General features: G+C 39.2%; 1 protein-coding gene across 1 annotated transcript; it reads right to left on the bottom strand.

Moving 5' to 3' along the window:
* Positions 1-1638: 1638 nt before the first annotated feature.
* CLN8 (CLN8 transmembrane ER and ERGIC protein) lies at positions 1639-17638 on the bottom strand. Its single transcript, XM_036750300.1, has 3 exons — positions 17450-17638; positions 7988-8639; positions 1639-4576 (listed from the first exon to the last, which is right to left on the bottom strand). The coding sequence occupies exons 2-3, from the start codon at positions 8528-8530 to the stop codon at positions 4253-4255; spliced, it is 867 nt and encodes a 288-aa protein (XP_036606195.1). The 5' UTR covers positions 8531-8639; positions 17450-17638; the 3' UTR covers positions 1639-4252.
* Positions 17639-18193: the final 555 nt, after the last annotated feature.

Here is an 18193-nt window from a genome sequence, read left to right as displayed (position 1 = left end):
ACCTTGCTGATAAAACACTATTCATTTCACTTGAAATACATGCTTCGGAAAAGAACAAAAACAACACTTATTACTTGATGTTATGACTACATCCAGATCCCAAATACTGTAGCAGCAAAATAGACACTTGGCTTTATACTAGAAATAAATAAAAAATAAATTAATTGAACCAGTATCTTCCTTTCATAGAAATCATAAAATTTAGATGTGGAAGGGGATCTTAGAGGAAGTATTTTAATAGTAATGTTAACTGATACTACAGTGATCATAAGATATGAACTTTGAGACATGAGAGGACAGATTAAATCCTAGCTCAGAAACATAGTAGCTGTGTTTGCTAAAGGCACTGTGCTAGGTATGTGATGAGATACAAAGACAAAACAGTCTCTGTACACAGATACAACATTTAACACTGCAAACTGTGAAAAATTAGAGAACTATGATCAACACAATGACCAAACATGACTCCAGAAGAGGAATCATGCTTTCTACCTCTTAGCAGAAGTGAGAGCCCAGAGATATAAAATGAATCACTCTTTTTCAGACTGCCAATACATGGATTTCTTCTGGGTCACTATACTTATTTGTTACAAAGAAAGGCTTTTATCATTATTATCATTTTAATAAGAGAGGAGGGGTAGTGATAGTCATAGCAAAAGGGGAAGGGAATGAACATTAATTAAAAGTGTCTTAGATATACCAGGCCCAGTCAATTTAAATAAGAAAAGGGCTTGCATGGCTATTTCACAAGACTTTAGGAAGGAAAATCTCTTTGGAAATCTTGAAACACTAAAGAAAATTAGTATTAATGAAACCATAGATTTAAGTATTTGAAAAGATATAGCTACAGCATGGGAATATGGGCTGGTCACTTACTTTATAAAACTTTATGTCTAATACTAATAACTATTTATATTTCTGAGGCACTTTACAATCTACAGAGCGCTTTCTCCACAGCAGCCCTCTGCGTAAGTAGCATAAGTTTCATTAGGTTAAGTGACCTATCCATGGTCACAAAGGCAGTAAATATGAAAAGTGGGATTCAAATGTATACCTCCAGAGTCTCAATACTTTCATCTCTATATTTCAATAGTATACTGTGTGCTAACATTTAGCATAGTTCCTGGCACAGAAGAGGTGCATAATAAATGATTACTGATTGATCAAAATTGTCAAGGTATGAAGGGAACAAAAGGGAAAAAGGATGACATCATCTGGAAATGACATTCCCCCCTCCTAATAAAAGTGAGATATCAAAATCCCAAGAACAAAAGTTTTAAAAAATCTAGTGTATCTGTGATCTCATCAACTTGAACATTCCCTCTAATGATGAAGGTTGCAATCCATTCATACCTGTGTTAACTCCTGTCTCTGTCCTTCTGTATATTTACCACAAAGGGTTCACCCAAGGTGTTCCTCTCTATTATGAGATATCAATGAAACAATTGGACCACCTGCCCAACACTTTGCACGCTCAACCACACGTTGAGTCCTTTACATATTATGGATTTCTCTGATCACAACTTTTACTATTAAAAATTAGGCTAAAAACTGCAAAACAAACTGAGTTTTGTAGTCACTCAAGAATGCTGATCACATTTTTATATCTTTCAGAAATAAAATATCCACAACTAAAGCTCTGTGATAAATAGCAAGGTTAATTTATTGTCATATATGAACTGGGATTCCACTTTTTGGTACTGCTAATGCAAGTCGCATTTTCCTGCTATTGAAGGGAAAGTTAATAGTATTAGCAATCACAGAGCAAAGGATAAATTGCACAGAAAATATTCAAGTCATTTGAGGAGTAGGTAGTTAGTAGGCTGTATTTTGATAGTGTTAACATGACCTCTAGGTTCTAAAACCTTAAATTATTTAAAAAAAAAAACAACCCGATATCAATAGGTTTTATATACATTGACCTAAAATTTCACCAATGACTTCCAAAGTTTGAAGCAACACTTTTAAAGAGCACATTTAGCACATTCCTATCCCAATTCTAATCATGTATATCACAGGTTGAAATTATTTAAGATATCCTCTCAACCTTATTAATTATGCAAGCATTATAAAGGTGTTTTTCAATAAAATTCACTTTATACAAAATGAAATCTGGAAAACCTTAAAATGTGTGAAAACTATACATTTAATAAGTTTGAATTCCTTTGATTTGAATTTTTAAAATATTAGAGTTATGCAACTGAGTATAGGTAGAAAAATATGGTCAAGAGTTCTTGAGACAATCATCCCCATGAAGCAGTTCAGGGATGATGCTTTCAGAACCAGATTCACTCTTTCAATAGTGAATACATATAAAATTATATTAAAACTTCTTTTGTAACAATTCATCTTCCATTAATTAAGGTCCTCTGATGTCTTGGCTCAGTATGGGGATGACCCTAAGGTTTCAAAGGCTATGTTAGTGGAACACCAGCTCTGGCAATCTGGACATGCAGGAAAAGCTGTATTTGTGGCAGTGGCAGACTATTTTGTCACCCTAAGATCAACCAAATTAAGTTTGGAAATATCATAGGGATTAAGACTAACTAGTTTTTTTTTAACCAAATAATAAAAAGTAATACTTATATAGCATGTTAAGGATTGTAAATTTCTGAACAAATATATCTTCATAATGACCCTGGGAAGTAGGAGATATTATTTTCCTTATTTTATAGATGAGAAAACTGAGGCAGATAGAGGTTAAGTGACTTGCCCAGGATCTTCTGACTTTAGGCCCAGCATGCTACGCACTGTACTATTTAGTTGACCCAGTGTAAGGACTTTGCTGCTAACATAATGAATTATTGAAGTACTTGAAGTATATATAAATATAATTCAGCAAGAAAATAAAGGCTAAAAATATTACAAGATTACTTTTGGCTCTCGTAATATTATTTAAATAATAAAAAGTATAAGGGAAAAGAGGCAGTATGGCAACATGGAAGAGCCAGGAAGTTCTCAGAGCCAGGAAGAATGGGTTCAAGTCCTGTCTCTGACATACTGATAAGGTGACTTCAATGTTCTGTGCTATTCTCTAAGATTCTAAGTTGCAGAGAAGGGGCTGACCTGCATTAGTAAATAGAGTTTCCTAGGTAAATGAAATCACAGATCCAGTTCCTATGTACCAATGATTATGGACATTTAAACAATTACAAGCCAGAATTAACTCTTAATACATTAGTACTTTAAAAATAAAGGAATGACTATTTTGACAATTTTGATAGGCAGCCTTGATATCAAAATCTTAAAAAAAGAAAACACACCTCAGAGAAATTACTTGCAGCAGCATCATTTGTTTTCCAATAAGTAATCACTAAGTATTTGACCCAAATAAAAAATAAAATCATTCTACAGCAAAGGAGTAAAAAGATATACCTTGCAGAAAAATATGAAAGTTAATTCATTTATAACATCAGTTAATCATTACTACTACTCAATTTGGTCTTCATTTGGAAGATTCACCTAGAGAAATATACTTGTCCAGAAAACAAAGTAACTACCCCAGTGTCTTGTAGAACATTATACAGAGCATTTTATATGAACTATTATGACACTATGAGGACCTAGTTTGGAGTCCAAATTCATAGCTAAAATATATGAATCAGAAACTTTTCACATCTCTTAATGTGCACTAAAGTTCTTTCAAACATTTGCTTTGTAATTCCAACTCCACCACAAAATTCCTTCATTTTAGGGACCATTATTTCTCTCCAGGGTTTGTCATTTGAACCTTGGAGAATCAGTTGGCTCATGTATCATTCTGCCACTAGGTGACACTGTTACACACGTGGCTTTAAAAATGTAACTGTAATATTTAATAGGGCTACAAATCACATTACCGAATGAAAACAAGAACAGATAATGAATGCTGATTCAAAGTTAATCCACAATTTGAGAGTTCCTTATATGAAAAGACAACTCTATGAAGTAATTTCAAATTTGATCTATGCCTCACATTTCTTAATGCTACAATTAATGAACCCAACATGGGTAAAATTTACTGCATCAAACCCTGGAAATGAAAGGAACTTGTTATGGTGCAAAATCCACTTCTAAAGCACACTGAGGTTTAAAAACAAAAACAAAATACTTTATGGCTACTTCAAAACGAACACCAAGAAGATATAAAAATCAAAACAAACATCTATTTACCACTGCATACTGACTTTAAAAGAATTTTCTCATAATTTCACATCCTATGTGTCCCATTTAGTTTCCAGTTCTTAGCAGGCACTTCATTGTTCTGGCAAAATTACTGCCTCTTCCTTTGTAGAGTCTGGCCATTCACTTTTACAGATTGACTGTTTTTTGGTCCTGAATGAGCAAAGTTCCAATCCACTGGATTGAGCAGCTGCTGAGTCTTCTTGTGTGTCCAGTATGGGTTCATAATTAATGTAAGGAGGGCCAGTCCAACAAGGAAAAGTGCAAAGTGTGGAAGAGCCAGAACAGTGACTAGGCCATCCCAATGCTGAAAACATACCCACCACATATGGTAAGTCAAAAACATGCGTCCATGAAACATGTGGATCATCAACCACTGATTTACCTTCCAAAACAGAGAATCAGCCCAGCCAGCCTGCAAAGAAAAAAAATAAAATACTATTTTCATATCATGCTGTCAACACATTTTTCCCTATAGATTTAAAATTAATTCTATTTTACATTTATTAAGGACCTCATAAGTGCCGTGTCACCCATGCTATACATTAGTGATGGAGAGGTGCAAGCTTACCATCTAATAAGGAGAATATAACACGAACACAAATAAGTTTGAAACATAGCAGAAGGTGGTAAAAACAAAACACTCCAAGAAAATCTGAGGGGAGGTCACTTTCATGGTGCTAGAGATGAGAAGAACAGCAGGGGATGCATGTGGGAAACAGTCTTAGAGGAGTTGGAGGACATACAGCTTATACACATGCAGGGAGGCAGGAGTTTGCAGGACAAGATAAAACAAACAGTTTGTCTAGTCTGAAGAGAATGTGAAATAAGGCTTGAAGGAAAGGTTGGAGCCAGACCATACAAGCTCTTAAATGATAAAGAAATTTATCTTACATGCAAACAGGAGCTACTAAAGGTTTCTGAATGATATGGTCAGAACCTGTGAATTCAGGAAAGTAATTTGGCATGTAACATGAAGGATGGTATATAGAGAAAAGAGGCTGGAGGCAGGTGGACTTTAGTTAAGAGGCTGTTATAGAAATCCAGATGAGAGAGGTTGAGGGACTCAAACAGAGTAGCAGCCAAATGAATGAAGAAGAGAGTGTAGATGTAGAATGGCTGCTATGTAGGTAGGTAACTGATCAGATTTGCGGGGTGGGGTGTAGGAGAGGGAAAGTCAAGAATTGCATGAATTATTCAGAATTTCTGAGTTTTGTTACTAGCTTTGTATGACTGGATTAAGTAACTGATGCTAACTCTTCAGGCTGATAAAAATGAGGAGGGAACCTTTGCAGTAACATTGGTCCTAGGATGTAAGAAACAAAATTTTTATAAAATAGCTTTGCTATTTAGATAACAAAGCCCTGGCTGATCTTCCACTAAAGTCCTCTGGTGCTTCATTGTGGCAAGGAGACTGTCTTCTTAAAGATGACTTCTTAGAACTAGAAGGAAAGGTGGTTTTCCAAGAAGTGAAGCCAAAAGGTTAAGTGTTGATCAAGGTCACACAGATAAGTAAACAGAGTCACAGTCCAAATCCAAGACCTTTAACTCCAAATCCAACACTCTTTCCACTGTACCACAAACCCACCATGCAAGGTAGCATGCCAGGTACTGGGGATACAAAAACAAAAAAGACAGCTCATGTGTCTCATGAGCCCAACTAAACTCAAAATGCTTTATGGTTGGGTGGACTTCAGGGTCAAGTTTTTGGTTATACTATCTCTTAAAATTATCGCCTCAGTCATGGAGAGGGACTGATTGACACAAGATAGCTCCACAAAGCACTGAAGCAACTACTGTGATGCAAGAAAGCTTCCAAAATAACACTGGAAAACTCAGGTTTTGAAGATACTACAGGGAGGTCCATGGTAATGAAGGTAGAGGCCCAGAGATCATTTTTTAAAAAGTATCATTTTGGCATTATTTCCAGCCTTCTTCCTTGATTTCTTTCAAATCAGCATCCAATGGAATTAATTCCTCTCTCCTACTCCTGTGGTAGAAAATCATTGATGTGGTCATCAAGAACAAGCAAGCAATAAATAGAATTCTGTTAGGCTCTCAATTTATTATGAACCCACAGCACACCTACAGTGTACAAAGTAGTTTCATAAGCAGCTGGAAAAATACAGAAAATAAGCAAGAGCTCCTTACCTGAAGCAAAAGTGAACTAAACAGTCAAAGGAACAAACAATTAGAAGACAAGAGTGGCAACAAGAAACTAACTTCTTCCAAGGACTATACTTTGTGTGCATGCAGACAGAGGTGGGTGAGGAGCGGGAGGGATACTGTTTGAGCAAGTGTCTGGATGTCAAAACAAAATAATGTAGTGCTTAGAAAGCACACATAAAGAGACTTTGGTTTAAAATTTCAGAAGGCAGGCAAGGTGAAAGTTCAGGAAGTATTTCCTTTCTGTCTTTCCAGCTTCCAGCAGAGAAAACAAAGTTTATCAGGTAAGAGGAAGGATTAGGCTTGAGGGCAGAACCAGGAGGAGTAGGTAGAAATTTAAAAGGCAAATTTAAACTTGAGGTTGAGAACAACTTCTGGACAATTAGGGCTTTCCTAAAGGTTGATGGTTTCCTTCTTCTGGGAGGTCTTCAAACAGAGGGCTGGACAACCATTTGCCAAGTTAGGATTTACTAGGGATTTCTTTCATCTATGGATTGGGTGGCCCCGAAGGGGGATAATCTGCAACCCTGCCACCTATGATGCTTCCTTAGGCAAATCACTTGCCTTCCCCATTTCCTTGCTTGTAAAAGGAGGAAGGTAGTTGGACTAGAAGATCTCTAAAGTCCTTTCCATTTCTACAACAATCATCAAAAATAACATCATAACAAATGTAGGAACTATTAAGATTCACTTTAAAACCATAATTTCTCTTTTTTACAAGGTGGTAAGAATTCTATTAGAAGTAGACAACAGGCAAGATGGTCAAACTACAGTGCTGAATCAGCTAATAAAAAGTAATGAACTTTAGCATAGGGGAGTGTGTGTGTGTGAGAGAGAGAGAGAGAGAGAGAGAGACACAATTTGAGGGATCTCAAACAGATTTTATAGGGACATAGATTTACAGCTGAAGAGACATAAGAATTCTGTAAGTTTATGCCCATTACTTCTCAGAGCTTTTTAAATAAGTATTAAATTATTTCATGATCACAACTCTTACAGAATTTTAGAGCTGGAAGAAAATTAAGAAAATCTAATATAATCCTTTCACTTCACAGATGAGGAAATTGTGGTTTAGAGATGCAAAGTTCCAAGTTGTCCAAGGTAACAAATGCAGTAAAGTAGCTAAATTTGGATTTGAACTCACATCTTAACTCAGAGGCTAGTTCTACTACATTAATTTTTTTTGGTTTCTACTCTCATAGGATTCTAAGCATAGACATAAATAAAGTGAATCAAATACTGGTGAACACATTAAGTACACTGTTCTCCAGAGAACCCTAGATTCTAAGCCAACATGAGAGCGTTGGATGACAATTTGCATAGGATTTGAAGATTTATAGTACTTTTCTCATAGTAGGCCTCACTTTACAGATAAGACTTAGAGAAGTGATGTGACTATTTCAATGCCAAGACACAAACTCAGGACCTGACTCCAAACGTAGTGCTATTTTGCATGAAGGAACTTACTTAATCTCTCTGACTTTTGGTTTCCCCATTTAAAGGATGGGGCTAATACCTGTAGTATATCTATCTTAAAAGGCCACATAAATGGCAATTTCTGTAATTATCCCCTAACAAATATCCTCGATGCGCCCTTCATCCTGTCCTGACATGCCCAGGTAGCACAGTAAGTAACATACCTTCAACGAGAAGCACTTACCTTTAAAAGCATCCAGGAGATGCAGGTAAAAGGGGTGCTCATCTCCAGTAGCAGGGTTGTCATGGCTAGATAGTGGCCAGCTTTGAGATTAATCACTAACCCAAGAAATCCAAGGAAGGCAAAAAGATGATGGACTACTAAGAACATGTCACATGTCCAGAAAGCCAAATTTGACACATGAACAGCAGCATTTTCAAAGAAAAAGAAGCCAGTTGCTGTTGCAATATTAAACCAGCACCAGTTCTGCTGTGAATATGCTTTATTAGCAGAAACCACAGGATCCACGAGCAAAGCACATAGACCAGCAATGGTGCCTTGAACTCCAAAAACTGCTCGAGTAGCAGCAAGATTCCAGAAGACCTTCTCCTTAGCTACCAGAGATCGATAGGTGGCATTAAGACAGGAAGAGAGCTGATGGCAGACCACAAAGACACCCAGGTAGAAGAAAAAACCAGCCACCACTAGTGTTAAGCGGATTTTCCATGAAGCATAGTCCATGTCAAAAATGCTTTTAGATGGTGTACTGTCACTTTCAAGATTCATTTTTCTACTTTAAATTTTAGCAGCGTCTTATATAGTTCAACCACTTTTTAGTCCAGTGCCAATGCCTCTTTTTTCTGGCTTCTGGGATCCTCATATGTCTCTCTTTAATCTGAAAAAAGAAAAGATAGTTCACTAATATGGACCAAGTAGAATCTGGAACATAGAACTACTGTGCTTCCCTATGTCATTAAAATACCACAGCATTTTATAAGAGGAAAAATAAGGAATGTAAAATCATGTTCCCAAATAGATGAGTTCATTTTATGCCTAACCAGCTGGACTAGATAGCCTCCAAACTAAGGTCCAATAAATCAACAAGCATGAAACACTGAAGATAAAAATACAGAAATCAGACAACTTTTGACATCAAGGAGTTTACTACTAAATTTACTCAAACTCTCTGAAGTTCTTCCCATGATTCTATGAACCTTTGGCAAGGGCTAGTAAGAGAAATAAGGAAGGAAACAAACATTTGCTTACTATGTGCCAGGCATTGTGCCAAGCACTGGAAATACAACAATAATAACAGCTAGTATTTATTACTTTAAGGTTTGCAAAGTGATATGTGTTCTCATTTTATCTTTACAACCCCATGAGGCACTATACTATTCTTATTTTAGAGATAAGGAAACTAAGGCTGAAAGGTTGACTTGCCCAGGGTCACACAGCTATGAAGGGTCTGAGGGAGAATTGAACTCAGACCCTCCTGACTCCAAGTCCAGTCCTCCAGCTGTCTCTAATACTAAAAAAAAAAAAAAAAAAAATCAAAACTAGTTCCTGCTCTCAAAGGGCTCCACAGTTTAATGGGGGAAGAAAATATGTTCACATCCACACATCAACAGGAAATATACAAAATAATTGGGAATAATCTCAAAGAGAAGGCACTAGGATTAAAGGAACAGGGAAAGGTTTCTAGAAGGTGGGACTGAGTCTTAAAAGAATCCAGACAGCCAAGAAGCAGGGATGTGGGAGAGCATTCTGGGCACGGAGACTAGCCAGTGAAAATGTATTCAGTTTGGAGTGACATATCTTGTTGCAGCAAAGGAGGCCAGTGTATCTAGATAGTAGAGTACTCGGAGGGAAGTAAATTATGAGAAGTCTAGAAAGGATGAATGGGGAAGGTGTGATAATAAGGGTTTTAAATGTCAAACAGGATTTTATATTTGATCCTGGACATAATAGGGGTGTGTGTGTGTGTGTGCGCGCGCACGAGAGAGAGAGAGAGAGAGAGAGAGAGAGAGAGAGAGAATGAGAGAGAGTGAGAGTGAGAGAGAGAGAGAGAGAGAGACAGAGACATAATGAGAACTATGTTTTAATGCCATTTGGTAGCTGGCTAGAGAGGGGAGAGACTTGAGTCAGGGAAACCCAACAGCAGTTTCAGGAGAAATGTTGTGGAGGTAGAATCCATAGGACTTGGCAACAGATTGGATGGGGGGGGGGAGGGCTGAGAAGTACAATGCCAGTGAAGAGCTGAGGAAGACACTTGGTATGCCATCCTCAGTAACTCCAAGGATGGTGGTATCCTGGACAGTGATAAGAAAAAATTTGGAAGTGAGCAGAGTTTTAGAGGAAATAAGTTTAGTTTTGGACATGTTGAGTTTTAAGAAGTCTATGTGACAATCGGTTCAAGACGTCCAAAAGGCAGTTGGAAAGGAGAATGGAGGTCAGGAGAGGTTAGGGTTGGATTAAAGATTGGAGAATCACGTGTAAAGAGATAATGGCTGAATCCATAATGAGGTCAACAAGAAACATAGCATAGAGGGAGCAAAGGGCCGACAACAAACCTTGGGATACAACCAAAGTTAGTGGGTATGATGAAAAGGATGAAGATCCAGAGAACAACAAAAGTGTAGTGTTAGGAAAACTTAAGTATCAAAGAGAAGAGGGTGATTGACAGTATCAAAGCCTAAAGAGGTCAAGGAAGATGAAGATTGAGAAAAGTATATTAGACTTAGCAATTAAAAGATCACTGGTAACTTTGGAGAAAGTAGCTGGCAGTCTAGTGAAACCTACGGACTCTTTTTTAGCATGTTTTTAAAAATATAAAATACACAGAATTATAAAACAATTATGTTGAAACAGTAGTCAAAATATTAAAAAAAAAAGTTCACAGACTTCATATTTTAATATCACCTGATCTAAGGTTGAGCAGCTAGGTGGAACAGTGGATAGAGCACCTGGCCTTGAGTCAGGATCCAGACCTGAGTTCAAATCTGGCCTCAGACACTTACTGTGTGATCCTAGGTAAGTCATTTAACCCTCTTTGCCTCAGTTCCTCATTTGTAAAATGAAGGAGAAGGAAATGGCAAACTACTCCACCTGGCAAACCACTATGCCAAGAAAACCCCAAATGGGTTCACAAGGAGTTGGACTCTACTGAAAATGACTGAACCACACAAATTCCTGATTCTAGATCCCTCACTCTATATTTACTATGTCACCTTGGTGTCTCCACCTTTTAATCAAATCAACACTTCAACTATTACTGAAAAGTATATATTAACTTTCCAATAGCACTTTTATTTACCTTTGTGATTTACTACAATACCCCTCTCTCTGGGAACCCTCTGTGTCTTCCTAGTTAATTAAATGGGTACACATATTTCCAGCCTCGTAAACCAATTCAAACTAAGTCCTTAGGGAGGGGCTGTAAATAAATTTAAGTTCAAGATAATAAAATAAATTAGGCCTATAGTTTCACTGATTAAATTAATCGAACTAGGAATCATTTTTGTATCTTAAAGATTTTTAAATTACATCTGAAATGACACTACCACAGTATGGGACACTTGCAAAGTCTTCAAATACAGCTAAGTACCTGCTCCACCACTGAGTCAAACAAAGTAGGACTGGATTAGAAATATTTTTGAGTGTTGATAATGTTGAACTCCCAGGGGGTATCAAAAGAAAATGACAGCTTAATAGAACTTTCATGTGACAATTTCTTTAAAACTCATCTTCCCACAGAAGCCTCTGCCTAACGTCTAGCTCTATGTTCCTTCTTAGTACCCAGAACTGCCTATTGCCTGATAAAGCTGTGAAATACTTGATGCCTTTCCCACAACATGTTGGTGAAAGTGGCAATCCTGCATGTGCTGTAACTGAAATCTAAATACTGAAACAAGTTCAAAGTGGAAGTAGATCTAAAATTGAAACTTCCATTACTTCAATGACAAATCCAGTCTCTTAAAACTGCAAAACAACCTAAAAGCCTAATGAAAACCTCATATTCAATAAGCACCTAAACCTTCTGGAAATGGAATAATCTCTTCCATATATATGCATGTATGTATGTATGTAAGTATGGCATGTATGTATGCACATATATAAATACATATCACTATTTTTTCAGATGTAAGTAAATGCTGGTGTGACTAATAAAACAGACAAGCCACAAAAACTTTCTGTCTTCCTGTATTTTCTCAAAGACCATTGAGTACAATTTACTACCAAGTAAGGTGGGGGGGGGAGGGGAAGAGGAGGGGAGAGGGGGAGGGGGGTGGAAGAGAGAGAGAGAGAGAGAGAGAGAGAAGGGTGCCTGGAATTTTCTGACATTAAAAAGGGGTCTTCATACTCCAAAACAACACAGCATAAGAGAGGGCAGGTCTTACAATCAGGAAGCACTCCATACTGCCTTTGAACCATACAGAGGGTGTGACAATCAAAATTTCTCAAAGTCCTAGGCAAGGCTCTAAGAGTGTAAATTAAAGATGAGTTACTGGCATGCATCTGAGGCCCTGACAGAATCAGGTCTTAACCAAACAAAACCCATACTCAAAAATGTTGGAAACTATTTTCCTACACCATGCTGCCTTAGCTATACTTCGTATCTCTCCCAGCTCCCAGGAAAAGGTTTTGCCCAAATAAGTGCTTAATAAGTGTTTACTTTATTGGCTAATGTCACTCACTGAGGCAGTGACTGAGCAAGGAATTAATTCTGTGACTCCTGTGTCTCAGCATAGTGCTCTTTCCAGTATACCCACTTTGATTCTGGTGGAAAGTCTTCTTTCCATTTTCCATAAGAACTTGGTTATATATTTAAAATATTAAAGATCAATTAGTCAAAATAATCTTCATGATTTTCTCCCTTCTCTATTTCTCTGTAAAGTCTCATCCCCCATGCCATACCTTCCTTACCTGTATCTCAGAATCTCCACCTTCCTTCAAAGCTCAAATTAAGCCCCTCAACCTATGATCTGTTCAGATTTCCCCCTCCCAATTGTTAGTGTTTTCTGCGGAGAAATTGTTTTTTGAAAAATTTTGCACCTAAACTTTCTATGTATTTCTCCCCAATAAGATGCAAGCTCCTTGAAAGAAGGGTTTATTTTTTTTCCTTTTAGTTTTCATATCCTCAGCTCCTTGTACAATGTCTGGTTTACAGCACTTTCTACAGAATGACTGAGATGAATAAGTGTGTGATTTTAAGTTAATCCATGAATATACATGATACAACAATGCAAATTGAAAGAACATCACAAAATAACTGAAAATGAATGTTATAAAATTACAAAGACCAAACAACCACAAAGAGCTATGAACACTGTATATAATATGAGACTGGTTCTGCTTAACCGCCTCGCCCCGCTTCCTATTTTATTTTAAAAATTGTTATAAGGAATGCCTCTCTGAGAAGAGAGACAATACAGGGGGAATGATCCTGAAGGGAGGAAAACAAGGTCAGAAGCAGCAGAATACAGCCTGTTGTTGTTCAGTTGTGTCCAACTCTTTGCGACCCCATTTGGGGTTTTACTGGCAAAAATCCTAGAGTGGTTTGCCATTTCCTTCTCTAACTCATTTTACAAATAAGGAACTCAGGCAAAGAGGGTGAAATGACTTGCCCAAGATCACAATTAGTGTCTGAGGCCAGATTAGAACTCAGGGAGATGAGTCTTCTTGATTTAGGCCAGGTACTCCATCCACTGTGCCATCTAGCTTCCAGTTGCAATCTGTGCAAGCACCAAGGGCTGGAGGTGTTGGAAGTTATGAGAGTAAAGATTAGGTAAAGGAAGAAGAGTGAGGCATAAGGAGAGACAGAATGATAGCAGACTGTGATGAGAAGGGAATTTTGTGAATATATGGTTAGAATGTGCTTCGAGTTTCTTTTATGGCTAATAGGTGGCCTAGCCACAACTGCAACAAGTCATTTAAAAGTAAAGACATTCTAGATTCAAAGACAGTTCTCTGATCATCAACATAGCACAGTGCCTCGAACAGAGCAGGCACTTAATTAATATTATTGATTAATTGGTTGTTCATCGGTGAAAAGGTAGTGATCTATTGTCTGTTTTCCTATCTTCACCAATTTCAAGTGACCTTTCTAGCTCTAAAATCTGATGACTCTTTAAATCTGTTTAACAATTTAATGTCTACATCAGAGAAAAAAATAAGAGTACATGCATCTTTAAAGGCCTCTTTCTAGCCCTAGATTTTATAACTTCAATATTTTAACCCAAAACACATAGGACTTTTCCCCCCAATGCCAGGAAGGAAGGTCAGTCATTTCATTGCCTGAAGGAGATTAAGTCATTCATACCATATCACCTCTAATATTCTTAGAAGTCTTAAGGCACACTTGAAAATTAATTTATAAAAAGTTTAGAAAGCCCATGTTAAGTATCTCTCAAGAACACTTGTCAAGAACAGCATGGCTCTCCAGATATGGATTTATTCAAGCCTTATCGCTTCTTGAGTGTAACTAAAGTTTAAGAGAGGTTTGCTTAGGGTGGCTGGCTCCCTGAAATGTGCTAAAGCAATACAGCAGTAGAAAGTAATCTGATCTTGAAGTTAATCTGAGTTCAATCCCATTTAAAACACTAGCTGTGCCTTTAATTTCTCCATCTATAAAATGGGTGGTCTATTTCTTGCCCTAATTTCCTCACAAGGTTATTATGTAAAAGGTACATTATTATAATCTTTCTGCAGCAGGGACAGTTTTCATTTGTCTTTCTATATCCCCAATGCCTAGCATTGTTGTTGTTCATTCGTTTCAGTAGCATCCGACTCTCCATGACCCCATTTTGGGGTTTTCTTGACAAAGAGTGACTTGCCATTTTCTTCTCCTGGTCACTTTACATATAAGGCACTGAGGAAAACGGAGTTAAGTGACTTGCCTGGAGTCACTCAGCTAGTTAAGTGTTTGAGGCCACAATCGAACTCAGGACAGCTGAGTCTTTCTGATTCCAAAGCTAGCTGCCCACCTTAGCACAGTGCTTAATATAGTCTTGTGATTTGGAAAGTTTAAAATATTGGATTACAAATTATTATTCATCAGAATTCATTCAACATGCATTTATTAAGCACCTGCTTTGTGCTTGGTACTGCAGGAGTGGTACTCTATCAGGATGGGTAATAGTCTGATACACAAACTTTTTATTACATTAGGGATAAGGAACAAAGGACTATCACTGTTGTTTCGGATGCAGAGGAACTAGTGAATGAAGAAACTCCTGATATAAAGGAAATCTGCATCTTCTCTGCAACTTATAGTCTTGGAGAGTTGCCTAGAGCATTGAGTGGTTAAGTGACTCGTCCACAGTCACACAGTCAATACGTATCAGGGGCAAAATTAAACCCAAGGCCAGACCTTCTACTAGCCCAGACTGCCACTCATCTCTATTTTACAGGTAAAGAAAGTGAGCCTCAAAGAGTTTAAGTGACTTGTCCTTGGGTACACAGCTGCATGAGTGTTGGTACTGGGATTTAAACCCAGGCCTTCTGACCCTAAATACATTTTTCTTTATATCGTATTCTCTTAACCAGACTAAATGTATTTCTTTGAGAAAACCACTTCACTTCTCTAGGATTGTTTCCTCACCAATGGAGATAGATCATCAAGGCCCTTTCTGTCTCTGCCACTGTGGGATCTACTAAAACCCAGAGAGATGAAGCAAATGTGTACTGAAATCAAAAGATCTGCTTTTTATCTTCCACTTATAGCAGGCTTAGACACATTACTTCTCTAGGCCAAAGTTCCCTGTCTGTCAAAATCTGGCCTAACATACGTTCCCTCCTCAGTTCCACTTTTCAGAATCCTTTCAAAACATAGCTCAAATGTCACCTCCTTTTGATCCTCTCTCCAAATTATAAGCAAAACTTTATGCATATTTAATGTACATGTTGCCTACCTCTATGGAATGCAAACTTCTCAAAGATAAGTGTCTTTGTATCCCCAGTGCAGAACACATTCCCTGGCATTATAATATATGCTTAACTGACCAGTTCCTTTCCAACTCTGAATCTATAACCCTACAAATTCTCCACATCACATGAAATAAGCTGCATTACCCAGGTCTACTGACAGCCAGGTCGGGGCTCTCTCTAATGCATCATGGTTGGAAACAGGTTCCTTGACAAACCACTGTTAATTCCCAGGAAACGAGCTGACTTTGGCCCCATACTCACACGATTCATGACTTAAAAAGTGGTATAGTGCAGAACAAAAAAACCTCACTGATTTCTGAGTCATGAGGCCTGAGATTCAAACCCCAGCTCTTTCACTCACTAGCTGTAGGATCTTAGGCAAGTTATTTCACGTTGCTGGGTGCTTTGGTTTCCTCATCTGTAAATTAAGAGGTCTAGATTTGATAATCTCTAGCTTTCCCTCTCCAGAAACTAAATCTACTATCCTAAAGTGGCAAACTTTTCTGGCCACGTACTTTTTTGACCTTAGACTGCTCTTCAGAGAATGCCACTGGTCTGATATTCAAAGCCTTTTCTAACTTTGGGCAAATATTGAGCTCCACTGCCATAGCCTAAGAGAATTATCCTCTTCTGAAGAAAAGGGCTTGAGGTTTACACTCAAAGTAAGTAGAAATGGGGAACTTTCTCTCTTGTCCCATATTTAGGAGAAAGCAATACACTTCAAATTTTCCCAGAGTGTGTTGCACGGGTCTCCCCTTTGCCCCCAATATATTTTGTACATGTATGGCTCATTTCCCCAAGAAGTAAAATCTAAGTAGAATGAAGGCAAGACCAGGGTCATTCTTTCATCTTTACAAAATTACATCTACCACAGGGCCTCACACATAGTAGGTGCTTTCTGTCAAACTCTATTGGAACCAAAGCTGAAATGGACTCAAGATCATGTAGATTTTAAGGAAACTGAGGTTTAGAGAGGAGGAGTGTCTTGCCCAAGCTCAAAAGTATTAAGTGGCAAAACTGACAGTGGACTTTTATTATCCCAACTCCTAGCTATATATCCAGTACCCTGTCCCCACATTTTGGAAGCTACAAAAGGAATATGTCGACTAATGAGAGCTTCAAACTTTTAGACACCTGCAGTTTTCTGTCTGCCCTTTCCCACAGCCTAGAAAAGCAGCTGACTTCGTAGATATGGACCCATGAACCAAAGCAGTCACCCCATCCCTCCAAATCGAAGATCACTCCCATTCGCAATACCCTCCCGGGCAATAGACATTCATTCCAAGGTCCGGGGTGGGAAGGAGCATATGTTGTATTCAGACTCATAGAATGGACAGGATCAAGTACACAACTTAGAGATCTAATGAAACCCATTCACTTTAGAGACGCAGAAAAACAACTGGCTCGTAATCCCACGCGGGCGGCCCAAATGAGGAGGTGCAGAAGGGATCCTCCGCTCTCCACCCGCCAGGCACTTATTGGGCTCCGGGGCACGCTCCAGGCACCAAGGGCTGGAGGACGCATTCCTAAGTGGCGCCTCTTCTCCGGTTCTTCCACGCATCCCCTGGGAGCGGGATGGGGGCGGGGGGAGGGCGGATGACCACTGCCTCCTCTAAGAGGGCCGAGGTTGAGCCAGAAGCCCAGCGGGCGGCTGCGCTCCAGGTGCGGCGGCCGAGCCACCCTCACGAGCCCGTCTCCTTCTTCATGATCTAAGCCCTTTGCGCTGTCTCCGCCACCCCGCCCCCGGCACCCCACATACAATTTTCGGGGGTTACTCACGCAGATCCGCAGGCCTCAGTTCCCTGCAACCTCGGGGCCCCTTCGCTTGCCTCTTATTTGCCAAAGTCAGCACCTGCACCCAAAACCAAAATTGCACGATCTCCGCAATCCCCGGGGGCCCGGCGGCAACGCCAGTGTCCCCGGACGCGCCTACGCAGCAGTCCCGGCTCGGAGGCCCGGGACGAGGGAGGAGCCACCGAGACTCAGAAACTCGTGAGCGAGCCCCGCCCACGTGACGTCCGGCCCAACGCGGCCCCGAACATTCCTGCCCGGGGCTGGGGGGAGGACCGAGGGCGGAACTGGACTGTACCAAGTGGTCGAGAGGAAGAGAGCCCGAAAGAAGAAACTTGAGGGCGGAAGTGTAGAATTCAGCGTCCATCCCATAAGCCTGTAGAAGCGATCTTTGAGGTAGTATCATAGTAGTTGTGGAGGTAAAAGAGACCTTAAAAATCTTCCGGTTTGGTCCCCTAATTTTGCTAAAAAGGAAAATGAGACCCAGGGAATTGAAGCGTTTTGCCTGAGGATCACATAGTTTTTGTAATTGGCGAAGGCCAGGTACAAACCCCCGTCTTGCGATGAAGAGGTTAAACTGGATGGCCTCCGAGGTCCCTCTCAGCTTTAGCGCTATGGGCGTGTGAAGGCAAATCCAGCACGCTTTCCCCGATCCCCCTCATTTGTCAGAGAAGGACGTGGAGACCCAGAGAAGTCACCCAGGCAATCCGTGGCAGAGCTAGCCATGTCTGC

The sequence above is a fragment of the Trichosurus vulpecula genome, chromosome 3 (assembly GCF_011100635.1).
Source record: "Trichosurus vulpecula isolate mTriVul1 chromosome 3, mTriVul1.pri, whole genome shotgun sequence".
Taxonomy (NCBI): Eukaryota; Metazoa; Chordata; class Mammalia; order Diprotodontia; family Phalangeridae; genus Trichosurus; species Trichosurus vulpecula.
Note: the sequence above shows the minus strand (reverse complement) of the source record. Positions and strands in the feature narration are given on the sequence as shown.

Bases quoted from the DNA above. Each gene is read 5' to 3' on its own strand.
- CLN8 (XM_036750300.1), bottom strand. From the start codon at position 8,530: ATGAATCTTGAAAGTGACAGTACACCATCTAAAAGCATTTTTGACATG. The intron at 4,577-7,987 runs GTAAGTGCTTCT...TTTTCTTTGCAG, and splicing joins TCTCCTGGATGCTTTTAAAG to GCTGGCTGGGCTGATTCTCT.